This window comes from Ictalurus punctatus, chromosome 29, assembly GCF_001660625.3.
Source record: "Ictalurus punctatus breed USDA103 chromosome 29, Coco_2.0, whole genome shotgun sequence".
NCBI lineage: Eukaryota > Metazoa > Chordata > Actinopteri > Siluriformes > Ictaluridae > Ictalurus > Ictalurus punctatus.
This window is the reverse complement of record NC_030444.2, coordinates 13,295,187-13,315,186: the sequence shown is the minus strand read 5'-3', so window position 1 is coordinate 13,315,186 and position 20,000 is coordinate 13,295,187. Positions and strand designations below refer to the sequence as shown.

At 41.9% G+C, this 20,000-nt stretch overlaps 1 protein-coding gene across 4 annotated transcripts in view; it reads right to left on the bottom strand.

Moving 5' to 3' along the window:
- lrba (LPS responsive beige-like anchor protein) overlaps nt 1–20,000 on the bottom strand; it is a 213,160-nt gene that overhangs the window by 131,303 nt on the left and 61,857 nt on the right. For all 4 annotated transcript variants that reach the window (XM_053677668.1, XM_053677669.1, XM_053677671.1 and 1 more), the window contains 5 exons: nt 19,079–19,260; nt 17,667–17,727; nt 16,869–17,002; nt 15,434–15,495; nt 2,813–2,877 (listed from right to left, as the gene is read on the bottom strand). In XM_053677668.1, coding sequence (XP_053533643.1) covers nt 2,813–2,877; nt 15,434–15,495; nt 16,869–17,002; nt 17,667–17,727; nt 19,079–19,260 — 504 coding nt within the window. The remainder of the gene's footprint in view (nt 1–2,812; nt 2,878–15,433; nt 15,496–16,868; nt 17,003–17,666; nt 17,728–19,078; nt 19,261–20,000) is intronic.

Here is a 20,000-nt window from a genome sequence, read left to right as displayed (position 1 = left end):
CCCAGAAGTTGGACGCAGTAATGACTGGAACATTCTAGAACAGCGGAGACAAACACTGTAAGCTAAATGTGTGTCTAATACAGATAGGAACATAAGTATATCAAAATATAGCACATTGTTTGTATGGATCTTTGTTCGCGAATACTCGCGACTTTCCACGTGGTGCAGGACGTCACCGTGTCCAAGATGGCCGCCTAATAGACAGACTCATCCACGAGGACTGTGCTATTAGCACAGGACACACTAGCAAACACTATTAAAAAGGACACACTAGCAAACAGTGGCAGATTTACTTCCTGAAAGAACAACTGAGAGGGTTGACAACGCCCTGTCCATAACCACACCCATAACCACACCCACATAGGCATTCACTCACACTGGAACTCTCACTGCGTCCCCTCAAAGCCAGTGACCTTACACACTCAACATTACCGCTGTACTGATATCAAGTCTAAAAATAAAATCGAACATGGGGTCGAAAACTACTCAATTCTGAGATTCACTTCCTGCCTGAAGTTTTGCCCTCTGTCTTTTCTTCTCTTCCAGTAATCTCTCAGCGAGAGCGGGATAGTGTTACCGACCCCGACTCGGCAAATCAAGCTTCTCGCACGACACCGACATCTGGATTAGCGCTGCACACACCGACAGACATTCGATACTCGGACGTAACGAGCGTCTGATAAACGCCAGATCCGATGTTCCGCTCTTCGGTATCTGCTTACGGTTTCCTGTTTTGATGAGGACGCTTTAAAGCATCGCGATGGCGTTTTAATGCGCTATAAAGTGTAACACCGACTTTATAAATATTTCTGATTCGATTATCACGGTTCACCATCTTCACTTTCAACTGGGAGACAGCCTGACGTTCATTAGCATTTACACCGCTTCGTTTCGTCCACTCATTAGCATGAATTAGCATCGCTGGCACTGATATCACAAGCCTCTCTTGAAGTCTCACAGGGAGATCTGAGAGCCCTGAAACTGATGATGACTCCTTTCATCCCGGTGAGATTCCGGAGAACTCTCAGCAGCGCAGACGCACACTTCCTCTCCGAAGGGGGGGGGGGGGGGGGGGGGGGGGGTGTCAAATATCTATTCGTATCAGCGTCACATGCTACAAAGGACCCAAGCTCGTCGGTAACGGACGTACTGACACGACCTCAGAGGTGGTGACCTCAGGGTCATCGTGACCTCAGGGTCACCTTTTCGAAGGTCTTTCAGCGAGGCATTGATTCGATTTCGATCCGAGCGTGCGAGACCCGAGCGCCGTGAGCAAGAGCAGCAGCAGATAATGAAAAGGTGAGGAACGTAGTTAAGGGGCGGATAAGAACACGAGGTAACGTCGTTAACGACGTGAAGATTTCATTATAATAATATCCGTCTTCACCGATAAGGACGATATCAGACTTCTAATTCTCTGTTTGCAAGCAGAAACCGGTACAGATTAGATTGAACACGTCGAGATCGAGTGTTTATCCGCCCTAGGTAACCAGGTGTCGTGTTATATCTATTACTACCTGTCCTACGCAATCAGATGAATATTTGATTGTTATTTTATTGACAGGAAATTAAGACGGTTGTCTTCCTTCGTTTTCAGGTTAAAAGTTGGACATTCTCTGTCCTCACTGGACAGCTAGAGATTACGGATCGGACCAGGTACCGAGTGAAGATCAAATATTTTAGCTGCCCCAGATAACAAGGTGGTGGAGATTTGATGACAATATACTAACTAATTAAATACACTAACGTTCATTTAGTTACCTTCCCGTATTTACACAAAATGTACAAGCAGGAATCAGGCCGGTCAAAGTGGGGACAGCTCCAGATTGGATTGGAAAACATGAGGATGAAATTCTGATCTGATCTGAAACGGGTTAAGATTAGACATTTACCTGTCCTCACTTTACAGGTTAAGATTAGACATTTACCTGTCCTCTCTTTACATGTTAGGATTAGACAGTCACCTGTCCTCTCTTTACAGGTTAAGATTAGACATTTACCTGTCCTCTCTTTACATGTTAGGATTAGACAGTCACCTGTCCTCTCTTTACATGTTAAGATTAGACAGTCACCTGTCCTCTCTTTACATGTTAGGATTAGACAGTCACCTGTCCTCTCTTTACATGTTAAGATTAGACAGTCACCTGTCCTCTCTTTACAGGTTAAGATTAGACATTCACCTGTCCTCTCTTTACAGGTTAGGATTAGACAGTCACCTGTCCTCTCTTTACATGTTAAGATTAGACAGTCACCTGTCCTCTCTTTACATGTTAGGATTAGACAGTCACCTGTCCTCTCTTTACATGTTAAGATTAGACATTCACCTGTCCTCTCTTTACAGGTTAGGATTAGACAGTCACCTGTCCTCACTTTACATGTTAGGATTAGACACTCACCTGTCCTCACTTTACATGTTAGGATTAGACAGTCACCTGTCCTCTCTTTACATGTTAAGATTAGACATTCACCTGTCCTCTCTTTACAGGTTAGGATTAGACAGTCCCCTGTCTTCTCTTTACATGTTAGGATTAGACAGTCACCTGTCTTCTCTTTACATGTTAAGATTAGACATTTACCTGTCCTCTCTTTACATGTTAGGATTAGACAGTCACCTGTCCTCTCTTTACAGGTTAGGATTAGACATTTACCTGTCCTTTCTTTACATGTTAAGATTAGACAGTCACCTGTCCTCTCTTTACAGGTTAGGATTAGATGGTTACCTACCCTCATTTAAAGATGAGAATTAGATGTAGATTAGACAATTTTCTGTCTTTAATTACTGATGAAAAGATTCAGGCATTGAATTATTTACCTTCCCTCGTTGACGAGCTCGATGAAGGCTAAACCTGCGTTCTTCTGGATGGAGTTCTGCCATTCCTGTGAACAGAAACAGAACACTAAGATTACACACCCGTGTTTACACACACACACACACACACACACACACACACACACACACACACACACTCAGGAATGGGCGCATGAGTAGCAGATAATTAGAATATTAGCTAACACAGTTAGAAGCTAGCTGAAAGATTAATACTAGATTACAGCGAACACACACGTTAGGAACTAATACATAAAAGCAACAGAGAACAGATCAGACAGATCTGAACTCTGCCTCTCTCCGTCTCACTGCTCTACGACACACCGCCATCGTTCTGTATGTCCTTTAACGAAAGAGAGACACGCCCGTCCTGATCAAGCCCATTTTACTGATCTCTCAGCACCTGACTGGATTATGAACATTTGTTCTGCAGGAGCGTGATACGGTTTTATAGCATCCTGACCCGATGAGACGATACACGCTGCCATTTACGACCTCTGAACTCTGACCGCGACCTTTCAACCCAGGCCACTACAGCAGGAGAGGAGAGGAAATCACGATCGATTTTTAAGGATGAAACATTTTCCTGGTTTATCTTCAACGGCTACGGGCAGAGGGAAAGAAACAATCAAAAAGAAAAGAGAGGAACAATAAAGAAGGCTATTCTTCTCCCAGAATATAAGAGAAGACGAGCGGGAGAGAAGAAAAATAAAAGAACAGATTAAAAAAAAAAAAAAGGAAGGAAAAAAAAAAAGAAAAAGAAATCGTAGGGATTATGGCCAGGAAAGAAAGAAGAATATGAATATATGGATGGAGGGATGTTAATAGAGGGATGGAGAGATAGATGGATGGAGGGATGTTAATAGAGGGATGGAGAGATAAATAGATGGAGGGATGTGAATAGAGGGATGGAGAGATAAATAGATGGAGGGATGTTAATAGAGGGATGGAGAGATAAATAGATGGAGGGATGTTAATAGAGGGATGGAGAGATAAATGGATGGAGGGATGTGAATAGAAGGATGGAGAGATAAATAGATGGAGGGATGTTAATAGCGGGATGGAGAGATAAATAGATGGAGCGATGTTAATAGAGGGATGGAGGGATGTTAATAGAGGGATGGAGGGATGTTAATAGAGGGATGGAGGGATGTTAATAGAGGGATGGAGGGATGTTAATAGCGGGATGGAGAGATAAATAGATGGAGCGATGTTAATAGAGGGATGGAGGGATGTTAATAGCGGGATGGAGAGATAAATAGATGGAGCGATGTTAATAGAGGGATGGAGGGATGTTAATAGCGGGATGGAGAGATAAATAGATGGAGCGATGTTAATAGAGGGATCGAGGGATGTTAATAGCGGGATGGAGAGATAAATGGATGGAGGGATGTTAATAGAACGATGGAGAGATAAATAGATGGAGGGATGTTAATAGTGGGATGGAGAGATAAATGGATGGAGGGATGTTAATAGAACGATGGAGAGATAAATGGATGGAGGGATGTTAATAGAACGATGGAGAGATAAATAGATGGAGGGATGTTAATAGTGGGATGGAGAGATAAATGGATGGAGGGATGTTAATAGAACGATGGAGAGATAAATGGATGGAGGGATGTTAATAGTGGGATGGAGAGATAAATGGATGGAGGGATGTTAATAGCGGGATGGAGAGATAAATGGATGGAGGGATGTTAATAGCGGGATGGAGAGATAAATGGATGGAGGGATGTTAGTAGCGGGATGGAGAGATAAACAGAAGAGAAATATGCACAGTTCAGAGTTTTAGAGGAAGCTTATTATGGAGCTGCATATGAGCTAGCATCTCTCTCTCTCACAGACAGAACTGAGGCATGCTGGGAAGAAAAACAGGTACTCGAGGTTCACGCAGCGCCCAGTGTTTTCCCTCGCCGTCTACGACAGAACTGCGTCTCGGAGGTTTGGAAGAAAGAGAGAGGGTGTGTCGCTACAATGAGTGTGTGTTAGGACTGTAACGAGTGTGTAGTTCCACAGACCGCGAGCTGATTGGTCACGTGACGTCCGTTGGAATTTAAATCTTTTCAAAAACACCAGACTTCAAAGAGAAAGTCAGACCCGACTGACACGTACAGAGACATCAATACGCAGAAGAAATACAAACGTGCATACGTCATATAATATAATATAATATAATATAATATAATATAATATAATATAATATAATATAATATAACACCGCTGAAAGTATACATAAACAAACATGTACATACACAGATATCTAAAGTGTAATGAAGAGCAGTAAATACCGCGAGGACACTCGGCTCTCGCCCCTCGGCGTATTTAACGGTAAAGTCAGTAAAAGTGCAGTCACGCTGAGAGGCTCTTAACTCGCTCGGCGCCCTGCGGAGTGAGCTATGTGAGGACGGGGGGCTCTTCGCGTCCATACAGGAAGCGCACTAAAACTTTAACGCACTCCCCGAGTACCCTACGGGGAAGAGCTCCACGGAACAACCGGCTCTCGCAGAACCTTACAGACTTAAACACACAAACGTGCGCAGGTTGCTTTTAAAAGGAAACAAAGAGAGCGACTGTTGAGGGCAAACCCGCGTCACGTTCTAGAACGTTCTACGGGGTACGGCTTCGGTGTCACGATAGTTCACTGGGTCAGGGACGAAGAGGACCAAAAATCGTTTACCGTGACAAAGCCAGAGTGACGCATCAGTGCGAGACATACAAACACGCTGGAAAGCTCACATTCACAGCAGAGATGATCCGGTTCGAGTTAAATCTCTTTCCCACCATAATATATTTCCCTTACAGAGAAAACCGACCTACCTTTAAATAACTTGAACCATTCTAACACTATAAATGTGGTCATAGTGTACTACAGTACGTTGTGATGTCATCACGTAACAGGAATGTGTGTGTGTGTGTTTAGCGTGTGCATGAGGTCCGTGTTTTCTTTACACTAGATAAGATCTGCGAACAAGAGTCGGGCATGTAGAAGCCACACACACACACACACACACACACAGTGAGTAAAGATGGTTTCGATTAGGATTTACACAATGGGGCGCGTCAGAGTAGTCACAGGACCGGTCACGTGATCTATATTTTCAGATGGTCCTCATATGACGTACGGTACAGGGTATAAGACTTAACATCATTTAAGAGAAAAGCCACTGGTTGGTTGTTAGGGGCTGCTGGGTAACCAATCAGAATCAAGCAAGACAAATGACTGCTGAAAAGATTATAGATACATTTGGGAAAATATTCTAAACATTATACATTAAAATAACAGTGTACATATTCATATTAATAATAATAATAATAATAATAATAATAATAAAAGTACTATTGAAAAATTATTATCATTATTATTAGTAGTATTTTTAAATTTAGTATTAGTAGTAGCGTTGTAAATGTATTAGTTATTAATATTATTATTAGTAGCAGTAGTAATGTTACTTAAATACTACATACAATAATTGCCACGTTGTTATTATTATTAAATGTATAAATTATAACTTCACTAAAGTTGTTGAAATGACGTGCGGGTCCGATCAATTATCACTCAACATTTACACTTCAAAATCGAAATATTTAAACATTTTGTAAATCTCACACACTTTTTAGCCAGTATTTTTTCAGCGTTCACACACACACACACACACACACACACAATATATATTTATATATATATATATATATATATATATATATATATATATATATATATATATATATATATATATATATATATATATACACACATATACATATATATAGACACACACACACACACACACATATATATATATATATTACATTGAAAATATATATATATATATATATATATATATATATATATATATATATATATATATATATATATATATATATATATATATATATATATAGACACACACACATACATATATATATTACATTGTTGTGTATAATATTATTATGGTGCTGAGTCGAGGTGCCACGTTTCCTTTTCCAGCTTTCGCCTTGTATATTTTCTCAAAGCTGTCCGTTTCTCTTTCCTTCACTTTTCAATCTCTCCTTCTCTATCCGTCTCTTTCACTTTCTCTTTTCCCCATCCTTCTCTCTCTCTCTCTCTCTCTCTCTCTCTGTGTGTGATCAAAGCTGAACGGTAGTTCCATCTGCTTTATAAATCACTCTTATTTCCTCCTTTTCATCACGATAATTTCGGGTTTCGTTCCCCCGGTCGGCCCAAAACAAATAAACAGCGCTGATGATGACTGATGGCTCGTTACCTCGCCGCTGACGTGTTTATTTTTTATCCAGATTAGCCGAACGTCTCGGCGGGTTCTGCAGTGTGTCAGGGGTGGTTTTAGATTTGGCGTAATTACGCGTTTCTCTATCAGCGCTAATTAAAGAGGAGGTGCTGTAATCACCACACCAAAGGCTGAACACAGAGTGAAACAGGAAGTAGCGGAGCGGTTATTATAATCACACCATCACTCTTACGCACATATTCACACTCGAGCGTCATTCGAGTGCTCGCTAAACTGCTTTCTGATATATAACTCCATAAGGTGCAGGGATATTTCACCTCAGGAATACGAGACTGGAGGGGTTTTAGAAGTACGGAGGTAGGGAGCCTATGAAGTAGGGGTGTTAAGGAAGCTCGACTATGTTAACTTGGTTAACTAGTAGCTTGGGTTAGAGGTTCGTATTGGCGGGTACACGTGATCGTTAGCCTTGTAGTTCGACGCGATCAGGGGTGGAACAATGCAATGATTTGGATCGATGCATCGAAGTAAAAGACAACAATTAATCAAAAGTCATCAGTGCAACAATCATAACCGGTTAACTTCGAGATAAGAACAAACAACTGGTGTGTAAGTATAATTCATATTTATATGGAATTAAATTTGTGCCGTTAAAATGGACGTGTGCCGTTAATCGATCTACGATCCGTCGCGTGTAAAACGGGAACATGAACGGAATATCCTAAAACGACTCATGTAATCACCTTAATCAGAATATTGTCTTATTCAGAATAAGGTCAGTCATTAGATGGTAAACGCAGTCACTGTAGCAATTACCATAAAAGGGTAAGATTACAATCCATGAGTTTAGTTATGAAAGAAATCCTCCGGGAAACTGAAATCTGACGTCTAAATGTCTTTCATTTATTCAGAATCGGATGGTAACGTGCGTAAACTCGAACACACTTCATATCAACTCCCTTAGCATGTTCCTTCTCCGCTCTCAGCCAATCAGAGCACACCTTACGGGTGTTATTAGTCAAGAGTGATGATGCAGAGAAACCCGACGCTCGACTTGAACGAGGCCTTCTGATCGATCTTTCCTCTCGTTTTCCCTCCCGCGCGCTCTCTCCTTAAGTATTGATCCCTTGTTCTCCGACTCGGTGAAGGGGGTTAAACTCTCTCGCTTTCCTTCCAGGTCAAAGGTCGAATGTTAAAAGGTTAAGGAATGGCAAGCGCCGAGGGCCAGAGTCCTTCTGTTTAACAGGTTAAACTCTCTCTCTCTCTCTCTCTCTCTCTCTCTGTGTGTGTGAAAGCTCTTTTTAACCTAAATCGGTCCAAAAAGAACATCAAATATATCAAATCATAAGTAGTATTAGCAAGGAAGCTCGCGGTACGAAAAAAAAAAACCCCAGGAGAGTGTTGAAGATAAACGTATCCCAAATATATTGAAGTATTCTCGAATAATTAATCAAACATGATTTTGTGACATTACAACTTGACCCCAGAAAGCCCCGCCTACAAGAAAGCCCCGCCTATTTTTTTTAAGACAGAATGAAGTGAATTTAGTTGATCATTTCTACTGAAATACATATTTCTACGATCATAATCAGTTATTAGATCAGAACAGGAGAGCTTAGACCATAACCAGGAAGTTAACTGATAGCAATTTAAACTCCGCCCACCATTTCAAATGTGATTTTTAATGATTCCTGTCAAACGATGGATCATTTTCTGTGAGCGTCCGCGAGTAGAAGCCCTGGGACACAACCGCGACTTGGAAGAATTTTTATTATTATTATTATGACTACAATGAGAAAATAAATGTTTCCTAAATCACATTATCAGAAATTCAACGCTTTTGCATTCAAGTTTTTCAGTTTTACACTTAAATTACGAACACATTCTGTCCTGTGATTTTTTTTTGTGTGCTCCTTTTTTTTTTATTCTCTCCCCTTCATCCCTCCTCCTCTCCTGTCGTTTAGAAGATGAGTGAAGAGATGGATGGAGTAAAAAACAGATGAGCTGACACAGCACTGGATAATAACAGTGATATATATATATATATATATATATATATATATATATATATATATATATATATATATATATATATATTACATATACACACACACACACCTGCACTACTGATCCTGCTTTTATCTGATGCACACAGAGTCAATGATTACTCCATAACTCCAGCCGATAGTCAGAGTTACACACGCACACACACGGTGAGTGGGAAACAACACAAAAGCAAGTGTGAAACTTCCTCTCTGAAGTCCACTGATGAAAATTTAAAAAAAATTAAAATCTAACTGCCAGCTGATGATGTCATAACGACCTTTACAGAAACTGACCAATCAGCAGCTTCACTTACACTACACACTCGTTACAATCCTCATACACACTCATCACAATCCTAACACACTCATTATAACTACACACTCGTTACAACCCTAACACACACTCGTTATAACTACACACTCCTTACAATCCTAACACACACTCATTATAACTACACACTCGTTACAATCCTAACACACACTCATTATAACTACACACTCGTTACAATCCTAACACACACTCATTATAACTACACACTCGTTATAACTACACACTCATCACAATCCTAACACACTCATTATAACTACACACTCGTTACAACCCTAACACACACTCGTTACAATCCTAACACACACTCATTATAACTACACACTCATTACAATCCTAACACACACTCATTATAACTACACACTCGTTACAACCCTAACACACACTCGTTATAACTACACACTCGTTACAATCCTAACACACACTCGTTATAACTACACACTCGTTACAATCCTAACACACACTCGTTATAACTACACACTCATTACAATCCTAACACACACTCGTTACAATCCTAACACACACTCGTTACAGTCCTAACACACACTCATTATAACTACACACTCGTTACAATCCTAACACACACTCATTATAACTACACACTCGTTACAATCCTAACACACACTCATTATAACTACACACTCGTTACAATCATAACACACACTCATTATAACTACACACTCGTTACAATCCTAAGACACACTCGTTATAACTACACACTCGTCACAATCCTAACACACACTCGTTATAACTACACACTCGTTACAATCCTAACACACACTCGTTATAACTACACACTCGTTATAACTACACACTCGTTACAATCCTAACACACACTCGTTATAACTACACACTCGTTACAATCCTAACACACACTCGTTATAACTACACACTCGTTATAACTACACACTCGTTATAACTACACACTCGTTATAACTACACACTCGTTATAACTACACTTTCTTTCCATCCATCCTTCTTTTCTTTTTCTTTTCAGAATCCCAATCCTCAATCTTCCTTCATTCATCCTTCTTTTTATTCCTTCTGTACACGAGCTCATGGGTTGGTGGTGTAGATCATGAGATGTACAGGAAGTGCTTGTGATCTGAACAGGAAGTGATCAGAGCACCACAGGACATTTTTTTGATTGATTATTTTTCCTCCCCTGCTGTGTGGAGATGGGAGATGTGATACCATCGGTGAAAATTTCTAATTAATTTCCTCTCAACATGACAGAGTAGGTTTGGGGTCAGAAGGTGAGAGGTCATGGTCGCTCAGGGCTTTTTAATCACGCCGGGTTGGACAGATGTGTGTATCGTTCCAGCTCGGCTTTGAGGAGCGGGTGTTTAACGGTGCTTTAATGGCGCCTGGATTTACGCGATTGCTTTATTTACAATTAAAGATCGATTTAGATGAATTTTTTTGTGGTTTATGGCTTTAAAATGAGCTGCTCAGGTATTGATCAGGAGATTTACACTGTGTATAACGTGTGCGTGTGTGTGTGTGTGTGCATGTGAGCAATTCGGCCTTACTCGAACTAGCAATATTCTAACACACTGTAATGTACTCTAACACACACTAACACACTAATGTACTCTAACACACACTAACACTAATGTACTCTAACACACACTAACACTAATGTACTCTAACACACACTAACGTACTCTAACACACACTAACACTAACGTACTCTAACACACACTAACACTAATGTACTCTAACACACACTAACACTAATGTACTCTAACACACACTAACACTAATGTACTCTAACACACACTAACACTAATGTACTCTAACACACACTAACACACTAATGTACTCTAACACACACTAACACACTAATGTACTCTAACACACACTAACACTAATGTACTCTAACACACACTAACACTAATGTACTCTAACACACACTAACACTAATGTACTCTAACACACACTAACACACTGTAATGTACTCTAACACACACTAACACTAATGTACTCTAACACACACTAACACTAATGTACTCTAACACACACTAACACTAATGTACTCTAACACACACTAACACTAATGTACTCTAACACACACTAACGTACTCTAACACACACTAACACTAATGTACTCTAACACACACTAACGTACTCTAACACACACTAACACTAATGTACTCTAACACACACTAACACTAATGTACTCTAACACACACTAACACACTAATGTACTCCAACACACACTAACACTAATGTACTCTAACACACACTAACACACTGTAATAGACTAACACACACTAACACACTAATGTACTCTAACACACACTAACACACTAATGTACTCTAACACACACTAACACTAATGTACTCTAACACACACTAACACTAATGTACTCTAACACACACTAACACTAATGTACTCTAACACACACTAACACACTGTAATGTACTCTAACACACACTAACACTAATGTACTCTAACACACACTAACACTAATGTACTCTAACACACACTAACACTAATGTACTCTAACACACACTAACACTAATGTACTCTAACACACACTAACGTACTCTAACACACACTAACACTAATGTACTCTAACACACACTAACGTACTCTAACACACACTAACACTAATGTACTCCAACACACACTAACACTAATGTACTCCAACACACACTAACACACTAATGTACTCTAACACACACTAACACTAATGTACTCTAACACACACTAACACTAATGTACTCTAACACACACTAACACTAATGTACTCTAACACACACTAACACACTGTAATAGACTAACACACTAACACACTGTAATGTACTCTAACACACACTAACACACTGTAATGGACTAACACACACTAACACACTGTAATGTACTCTAACACACACTAACACACTGTAACGGACTCTAACACACACTAACACACTGTAATGGACTAACACACACTAACACACTGTAATGTACTCTAACACACACTAACACACTGTAACGGACTCTAACACACACTAACACACTGTAACGGACTCTAACACACACTAACACACTGTAACGGACTCTAACACACACTAACACACTGTAATGTACTCTAACACACACTAACACACTGTAACGGACTCTAACACACACTAACACACTGTAACGGACTCTAACACACACTAACACACTGTAATGTACTCTAACACACACTAACACACTGTAACGGACTCTAACACACACTAACACACTGTAACGGACTCTAACACACACTAACACACTGTAACGGACTCTAACACACACTAACACACTGTAACGTACTCTAACACACACTAACACACTGTAACGGACTGACACACACTAACACACTGTAACGGACTCTAACACACACTAACACACTGTAATGTACTCTAACACACACTAACACACTGTAACGGACTGACACACACTAACACACTGTAACGGACTCTAACACACACTAACACACTGTAATGTACTCTAACACACACTAACACACTGTAATGGACTAACACACACTAACACACTGTAATGTACTCTAACACACACTAACACACTGTAACGGACTAACACACACTAACACACTGTAATGTACTCTAACACACACTAACACACTGTAACGGACTGACACACACTAACACACTGTAACGGACTCTAACACACACTAACACACTGTAATGTACTCTAACACACACTAACACACTGTAACGGACTCTAACACACACTAACACACTGTAATGTACTCTAACACACACTAACACACTGTAACGGACTCTAACACACACTAACACACTGTAATGTACTCTAACACACACTAACACACTGTAACGGACTCTAACACACACTAACACACTGTAATGTACTCTAACACACACTAACACACTGTAACGGACTCTAACACACACTAACACACTGTAACGGACTCTAACACACACTAACACACTGTAACGGACTAACACACACTAACACACTGTAATGTACTCTAACACACACTAACACACTGTAACGGACTCTAACACACACTAACACACTGTAATGGACTAACACACACTAACACACTGTAACGGACTCTAACACACACTAACACACTGTAACGGACTCTAACACACACTAACACACTGTAACGAACTCTAACACACACTAACACACTGTAACGGACTCTAACACACACTAACACACTGTAACGGACTCTAACACACACTAACACACTGTAACGGACTCTAACACACACTAACACACTGTAACGGACTCTAACACACACTAACACACTAATGTACTCTAACACACACTAACACACTGTAACGGACTCTAACACACACTAACACACTGTAACGGACTCTAACACACACTAACACTCTGTAACGGACTCTAACACACACTAGCACACTGTAACGGACTCTGACACACACTAGCACACTGTAACGGACTCTAACACACACTAGCACACTGTAACGGACTCTGACACACTGAGCAGTTGAGGGTTAAGGGCATTGCTCAGTGACACCTTGGTGCTGCTGGGATTTGAACTCGTGAGCCTCCGATCAGAAGTCCAATGTCCACTGATAGTAACATTTAACACTGTGGACACATGCAAACATACTGTAATGCTCTCTATAAGGCATTGCCTATCTATAAGGAATACTAGGATGGACACACACACATCGCTGGGATAGTTTTTCTGCTCCATTTTTACTCGGGTGCCTAATACATCGACAATAAATGACATATTTGCTTCAGTGCCCTCGGCTTTGAAGTCCCGTCATTATTATTATATCACGGCTTTAAATTTTTAACGAGGGTGATTTATTTTCTCGCCTCCTTTCCCCTCCGTATGAGCCGTGGCTGAGAAAAATAATCCGATTCCGTGCCACAGAGTGGCTCCGAAAATGCTGGCGTTTTATTGGAATCTTTCTGACAGGCAGAGGAGACACGCACACCGTCATGGAGAGATGGGCTACGTCTCAAACCACCATAGTACTGCACTATATATATATAGCATTCAGTGCATGCTATTTAGCAAGCAGACGCAATGTGGCTTTCGCGGTTACCGTGACAACATGTGGCTACATCCCAAATCACACAGAACGCTTCTAAATGTATTCTAATAAGAGATCATAGATGCTGCACCATTTTGTATACGATTTAGGACGTAGCCCATAAAGAAACTGGATCTAATAGCGCAGAAGAGAAGGGCTGCTGAGCACATTGATCCACACACACACACACACACACCTGCTATCAACCTTTCATTTATATTCATTGATCTGCGAGCCGGACCCTAAATAAACTTGGCAACACACACGCACACAAAGAGGCGATCGATCGCAAAACGACATTAATTCTGCATTATCCACCTTCAATACACCTCACACAGCGCTACACCCGGTCTCCAGGGTGCATGACCTCTGAACCTACGACTCATACGGCGCTAATAAAAACGGCACACAGACACGCGTTATTTATTTTCTCTTTTCTTTTCATTTCATTCTTTATCTCACGACACTGCTCGATCGTCTCTTCTTCAGACACCGGCTGTGTTTCATTCAGAAAAGATTTTCTCCGATTTCACGGACCGTGGCTGTGCTTCAAATTGGGCATTAAGGTTATCAAGTACAAGTTAAATTACACTCGTCTTAGCAGATGTAGACTGGCTGTGTTCCAAATCAACATCTGGGTTTCATTTAGAATTGACTACCATCCCACTGTGAATGACTGAATTTTCACTATAAGAGGTGTGTGTGTGTGTGTGTGTGTGTGTGTGTGTGTGTGTGTGTGTGTGTGTGTGTGTGTGTGTGTGTTCATAAAAATGGGAAAATGAAGGGGTGGAGACAGGGGCGAAGGGATGAAGGAATTAAGTGATGGATGGACAAAGAGGGAAATGGCTGGAGGGATGAAGAGATTAAGGAACAGAGGGAGGAATCAATGAAGGGATGGAGGGGTAAAAGGATGGAAAGTAATGAGAGATTGGGAGATGAAAAATGAAAGCGTGAAGAGATGACTTGCCTGAGAACATAGCAGCATGACGAGCTCCACTACAGAGCTACTGGATTTCATACACACCAAACCTGTAAGAGAGAGAGAGAGAGAGAGAGAGAGAGAGAGAGAGAGAGAGAGAGAGAGAGAGAGAGAGTAATTTACACATTATATAGAAATATGCTCATAGAGACGAACTGTAATTAAGCCACACTGGGAATGAGACGAGAGGCCACGCCTCCTTCATTGGGACTAACAGCCACAGAGGCCACGCCTCCTTCACTGGGACTAGCAGACACAAAGGCCACGCCTCCTTCATTGGGACTAACAGCCACAAAGGCCACACCTTCTTCATTGGGACTAACAGCCACAAAGGCCACACCTTCTTCATTGGGACTAACAGCCACAGAGTTCACGCCTCCTTCATTGGGACTAACAGCCACAAAGGCCACACCTTCTTCATTGGGACTAACAGCCACAGAGTTCACGCCTCCTTCATTGGGACTAACAGCCACAGAGGCCACACCTTCTTCATTGGGACTAACAGCCACAGAGGCCACACCTTCACTGGGACCAACAGCCACAGAGGCCACACCTTCATTGGGACTGAGACACAGAGGCCACACCTTCATTGGGACTGAGACACAGAGGCCACGCCTCCTTAATCGGGCCACTTCACAGGGACTGAGACACACAGTCAATGCGAGGTCTGAATTCTTGCATTTATTAAAATTCCAGTGCGTAATCATGCTTGTGAACGACCAATAGGAGTTTCGCAGCCGATTACTTCCACAGTGAACGAGTGATCATGACGAAATTTTGTCCTTTGGTGATATGTTTATGTATGATGCAGATAAAAAAAAAAAGTTAAAGTGATGGCTCAAACCAGCAGCAGCTGCACATGTGGATCCATTTGTTAAATAGTGCTTGGACCCCATGAATCGCTGCTAGCAGCTATGTATTTATATTAATATTGACTTCATTTTCTACAAAATGCTGTAAGAAAAAAGATGCAAGAGAAATAAAAACGTGCCCCGTGTGTGTGTGCGTATGTATGTGTGTGTGTGTGTGTGCGCGCGTGTGTGTGTAAGAGATGTGATAGTGTGCCATGTTGCAGTATGGATGAGCTTAATGAAGTGACATGAGGCGAGTGTGTAAACTAATCTACACCACAGCCTTGTATTACACGTACAGGACATATGTTCTATTGATTCACAAAACCAGACACCCTCCACACACACACACACACACACACACACACACACACACACACACACACACACGCACGCACGCACACCGAGACACAGATGGAAAGAGACACAGACTGGTTATTATTTCACTGATATAAGCGCACTTCTCTCCATGGCTGCATCCCAAATCGTGTCAAACTCTATTCTGTTTCTCGCTAATGATCAAGCTTCTACTGGTTACCGTGACAACCAGCCAAGCCCACGTCAATACTCACTCGTTCCCTCGATGAGTAGCTCCTGTCCGTGGCTCCCGAGTAAAGTTCGGGACAGGAACGGAGCGAAGTCCACGAAAATCTCCCGCAGTAACGGAGCAGCTTTCTCCAGAGCATGTTCCAGTCGCTCCGAGATACTGACAGACCGACAGAGAGACAGACAGACAGACAGACAGAGAGAGGAAGACAGAGAGAGAGAGAGAGACAGGTTGATAAACAGTTAAACAGGATACTGAGTGATATTAACTTTTAATCATACGATCAGAGACACCCCTTATCTCTCAGCCTCGCTCCCCTTCACTTTTATTTTCTTGTTCTTCCTTTCCCCCATTTCTCTGGCTGTTTCTTCTTTCTTTCTCTTTTCCACATCTCTATCGTTCTCTCTCTTCCTGTGTGTGTGTGTGTGTGTGTTTGTATCTCTTTCAGTGTTGCGTCACGTCCTCTCTTCTTCCACATTCTCTCCTCTCAGTCTCTCTTCCCCATCTCCCTTGTTCATTCTTTTTTCCCCATTTTCCCTTTATCTGCCTCCACAACTCTCTCTCTCTGTCTGTCTCTCACTCACATTTTCTCTCTTCCCTATCTCCTTTCTTTCCTCCCCCCCCCCCCTCTATCAGTCTCCACATCTCCATAACTTTCTCTCGCGCTCTCTCCCCTTCATTTCTCTCTTGCTGTCTCTCTCTCTCTTCCTTTAATATAGGTCTATCGCTTTCTGTCTTAGTTCACATCCTCTCTTCTTCCCTAGTCTCTCCTCCCTGACTCTCTCTCTCTCTCTCTCTCTCTCTCTCTCTGTCTGTCTCTCACCTCAGGGTGGTGGTGGGTGAGAGCGGAACAGATGGCAGGTTTGAAGCAGCCTCTGCTCCTCCTGTGAAGATCAGAGAACATACGATTCAACACACACACACACACACACACACACACACACACACCTTCACATGAGAAAATGAACCGATCAAATTTCACTTCACAATCCAAATAAATGAATGACTGAAGTGAACTACAACAGACAGATGGACAGACAGACAGATAAACAGACAGCAAAAGACAGAGAGACAGATTTTATTTCTCTCTCGCTCGCTGTCTCACTCTCACCGTCTGTCTCTACTTCCCTGTAATATTAGCCTTGTAAAACCTCTTATTTTCCTATTAGCCTGCTTTCAATGATCGCTCTATAAATTAACACTCTCTTGTGTGTGTGTGTGTGTGTGTGTGTGTGTGTGCGCGTGTGCGCGTGCGCGTGAGCATGTGTGAGAGAGAGAGAGAGAGAGAGAGAGAGAGAGAGAGAGAGCACAAGAGAGCACATAAATCTCCCAGAGTCCCTTGTGAGTGGGTTGCTGGCGTGTTTGGCAAGATTGGAACTCGGCTGCCCGGGTTGTGAGAGTGAGCACACACACACACACACACACACACACACACACACACACACACACACACAGGTGTGGAATGTAGTCTCAACATGTGCGCCTGCTGTGAGATGAAGTAGCCACTTCAAACGGCCCTGAGTCAATTAACTTATCTCTATCCAGCAGGGAGGGACACACATACACACACACACACACACACACACACACACACCAAAGAGCGCATCTCTTCACCGAGGGTACGTTTACACGACGACGACGTACTGAAACCCGCGACGTTTTAACCCTCCGAGGTTTTGAGAAGTTTCCCGTTCAGACGTCGACGTCGTCGAGACGATCCCCGTTCACACGGATCCACGCACACGACCGGAACGTATCGTGTGTTACACACTCCAGGCCAGTAGTCGGCGACGTCGCTTAAGCGTTCACGTCAGCGCGTCCGCCGTAGCGATCCGGACGAGACCGCACTATAAACAGACGCGAGTAGAAACGGTGGAGTGGCGGTTTTTCTGGATGGAAAGCGCCGAGACGTCTCTAATGTAACAATATAATAATGTAATAATATAATATAATATATCATTTTTCAATAATTCTTCCCGTTTTCAAAAGTTTGCCTTATCAGACGCCGTCGTCGTGGAAACGAAGACAAACCGCATAAAACGTTTCCCGCTTTTAGTTGTGGAAACGTCGTCGTGGAAACGACCCCTCAGGTTACATGAGCGAGGGAAACACACACTTAGCTAGTTAACTAAATATGTTGAAATGTTAGTTGAGTGTGCACACTAACACACACACACACACACACACACACACACACACACACACACACACACACACACACACACACGCACGCACCTGACTCCACAGCACCGCTCGGGGCGGAGTCACCTGCGGAAACCACAGCAACGTTGATGACTGGAGTTCCACCTGAGGATGCAGTGGTGGATTGTGGGACGATGGAGGAGGAGGAGGAGGAGGAGGGGGCGGGGCCTGCTGAAGGAGCTCCGCCTGCTTTCTTAGACGCCACAACAACACTCCTGAAAACATAAAATGATGATAAAACAGTAGAAAAGATCAGATTACAATGTCTTCTGGGCACAACTGTCTGTCTCGTCTCATTCTTCAATCTTTTTATTAATACTTTTTATTTCTTTTCTTTTTTTATTTCTATTCTTGAATTTTTCCCCTCCGGTTGTTTCTCTTTATCCGTCTCACTTTTTTTCCCCTCTCTTTTTTTTTATTTATATATTTTGTTTACGTTTAAAAAATTAAATGTATTTTCATTTTCGAATTGAATTTTCTTTCGCTCTCCCGTCTTTCTTTCTTTTTAAATCCTTCTCCTTTTCCTCCCTACATTTTCTTCCTTTGGGTTTGTTGTTTATTCACCATCATCATTGTACTCGTCCATTTAATCTCGACACAACCCGATATAAAACCACTCACACACACACACACACACACATTAACTGCAGCTCAGCTTCTTGAATATTCAGAAATGACTGCATCAATATGTATATGTAGTGTGTGTGTGTATCTCTCTCTATCTGAGGTCTTGAGAGAGCACTGGCCTTTCCCAAAAGGTCCGTGTCCTCTTTATCAGTGCTGACAGCGTCTGTGTGTGTGTGTGTGTGTGTGTGTGTGTGTGTGCGCGTCTGTTTAATCACGTTCACAGTCTGCAGGATTTTTTCCCCAGTCAGACGAAGAGGCCATGGTGAAGGAGTCTGCAGAGATTTAAGATAAAACCCGGTCCGGGACAGAGGAGTTAAAGTCGGCTCAC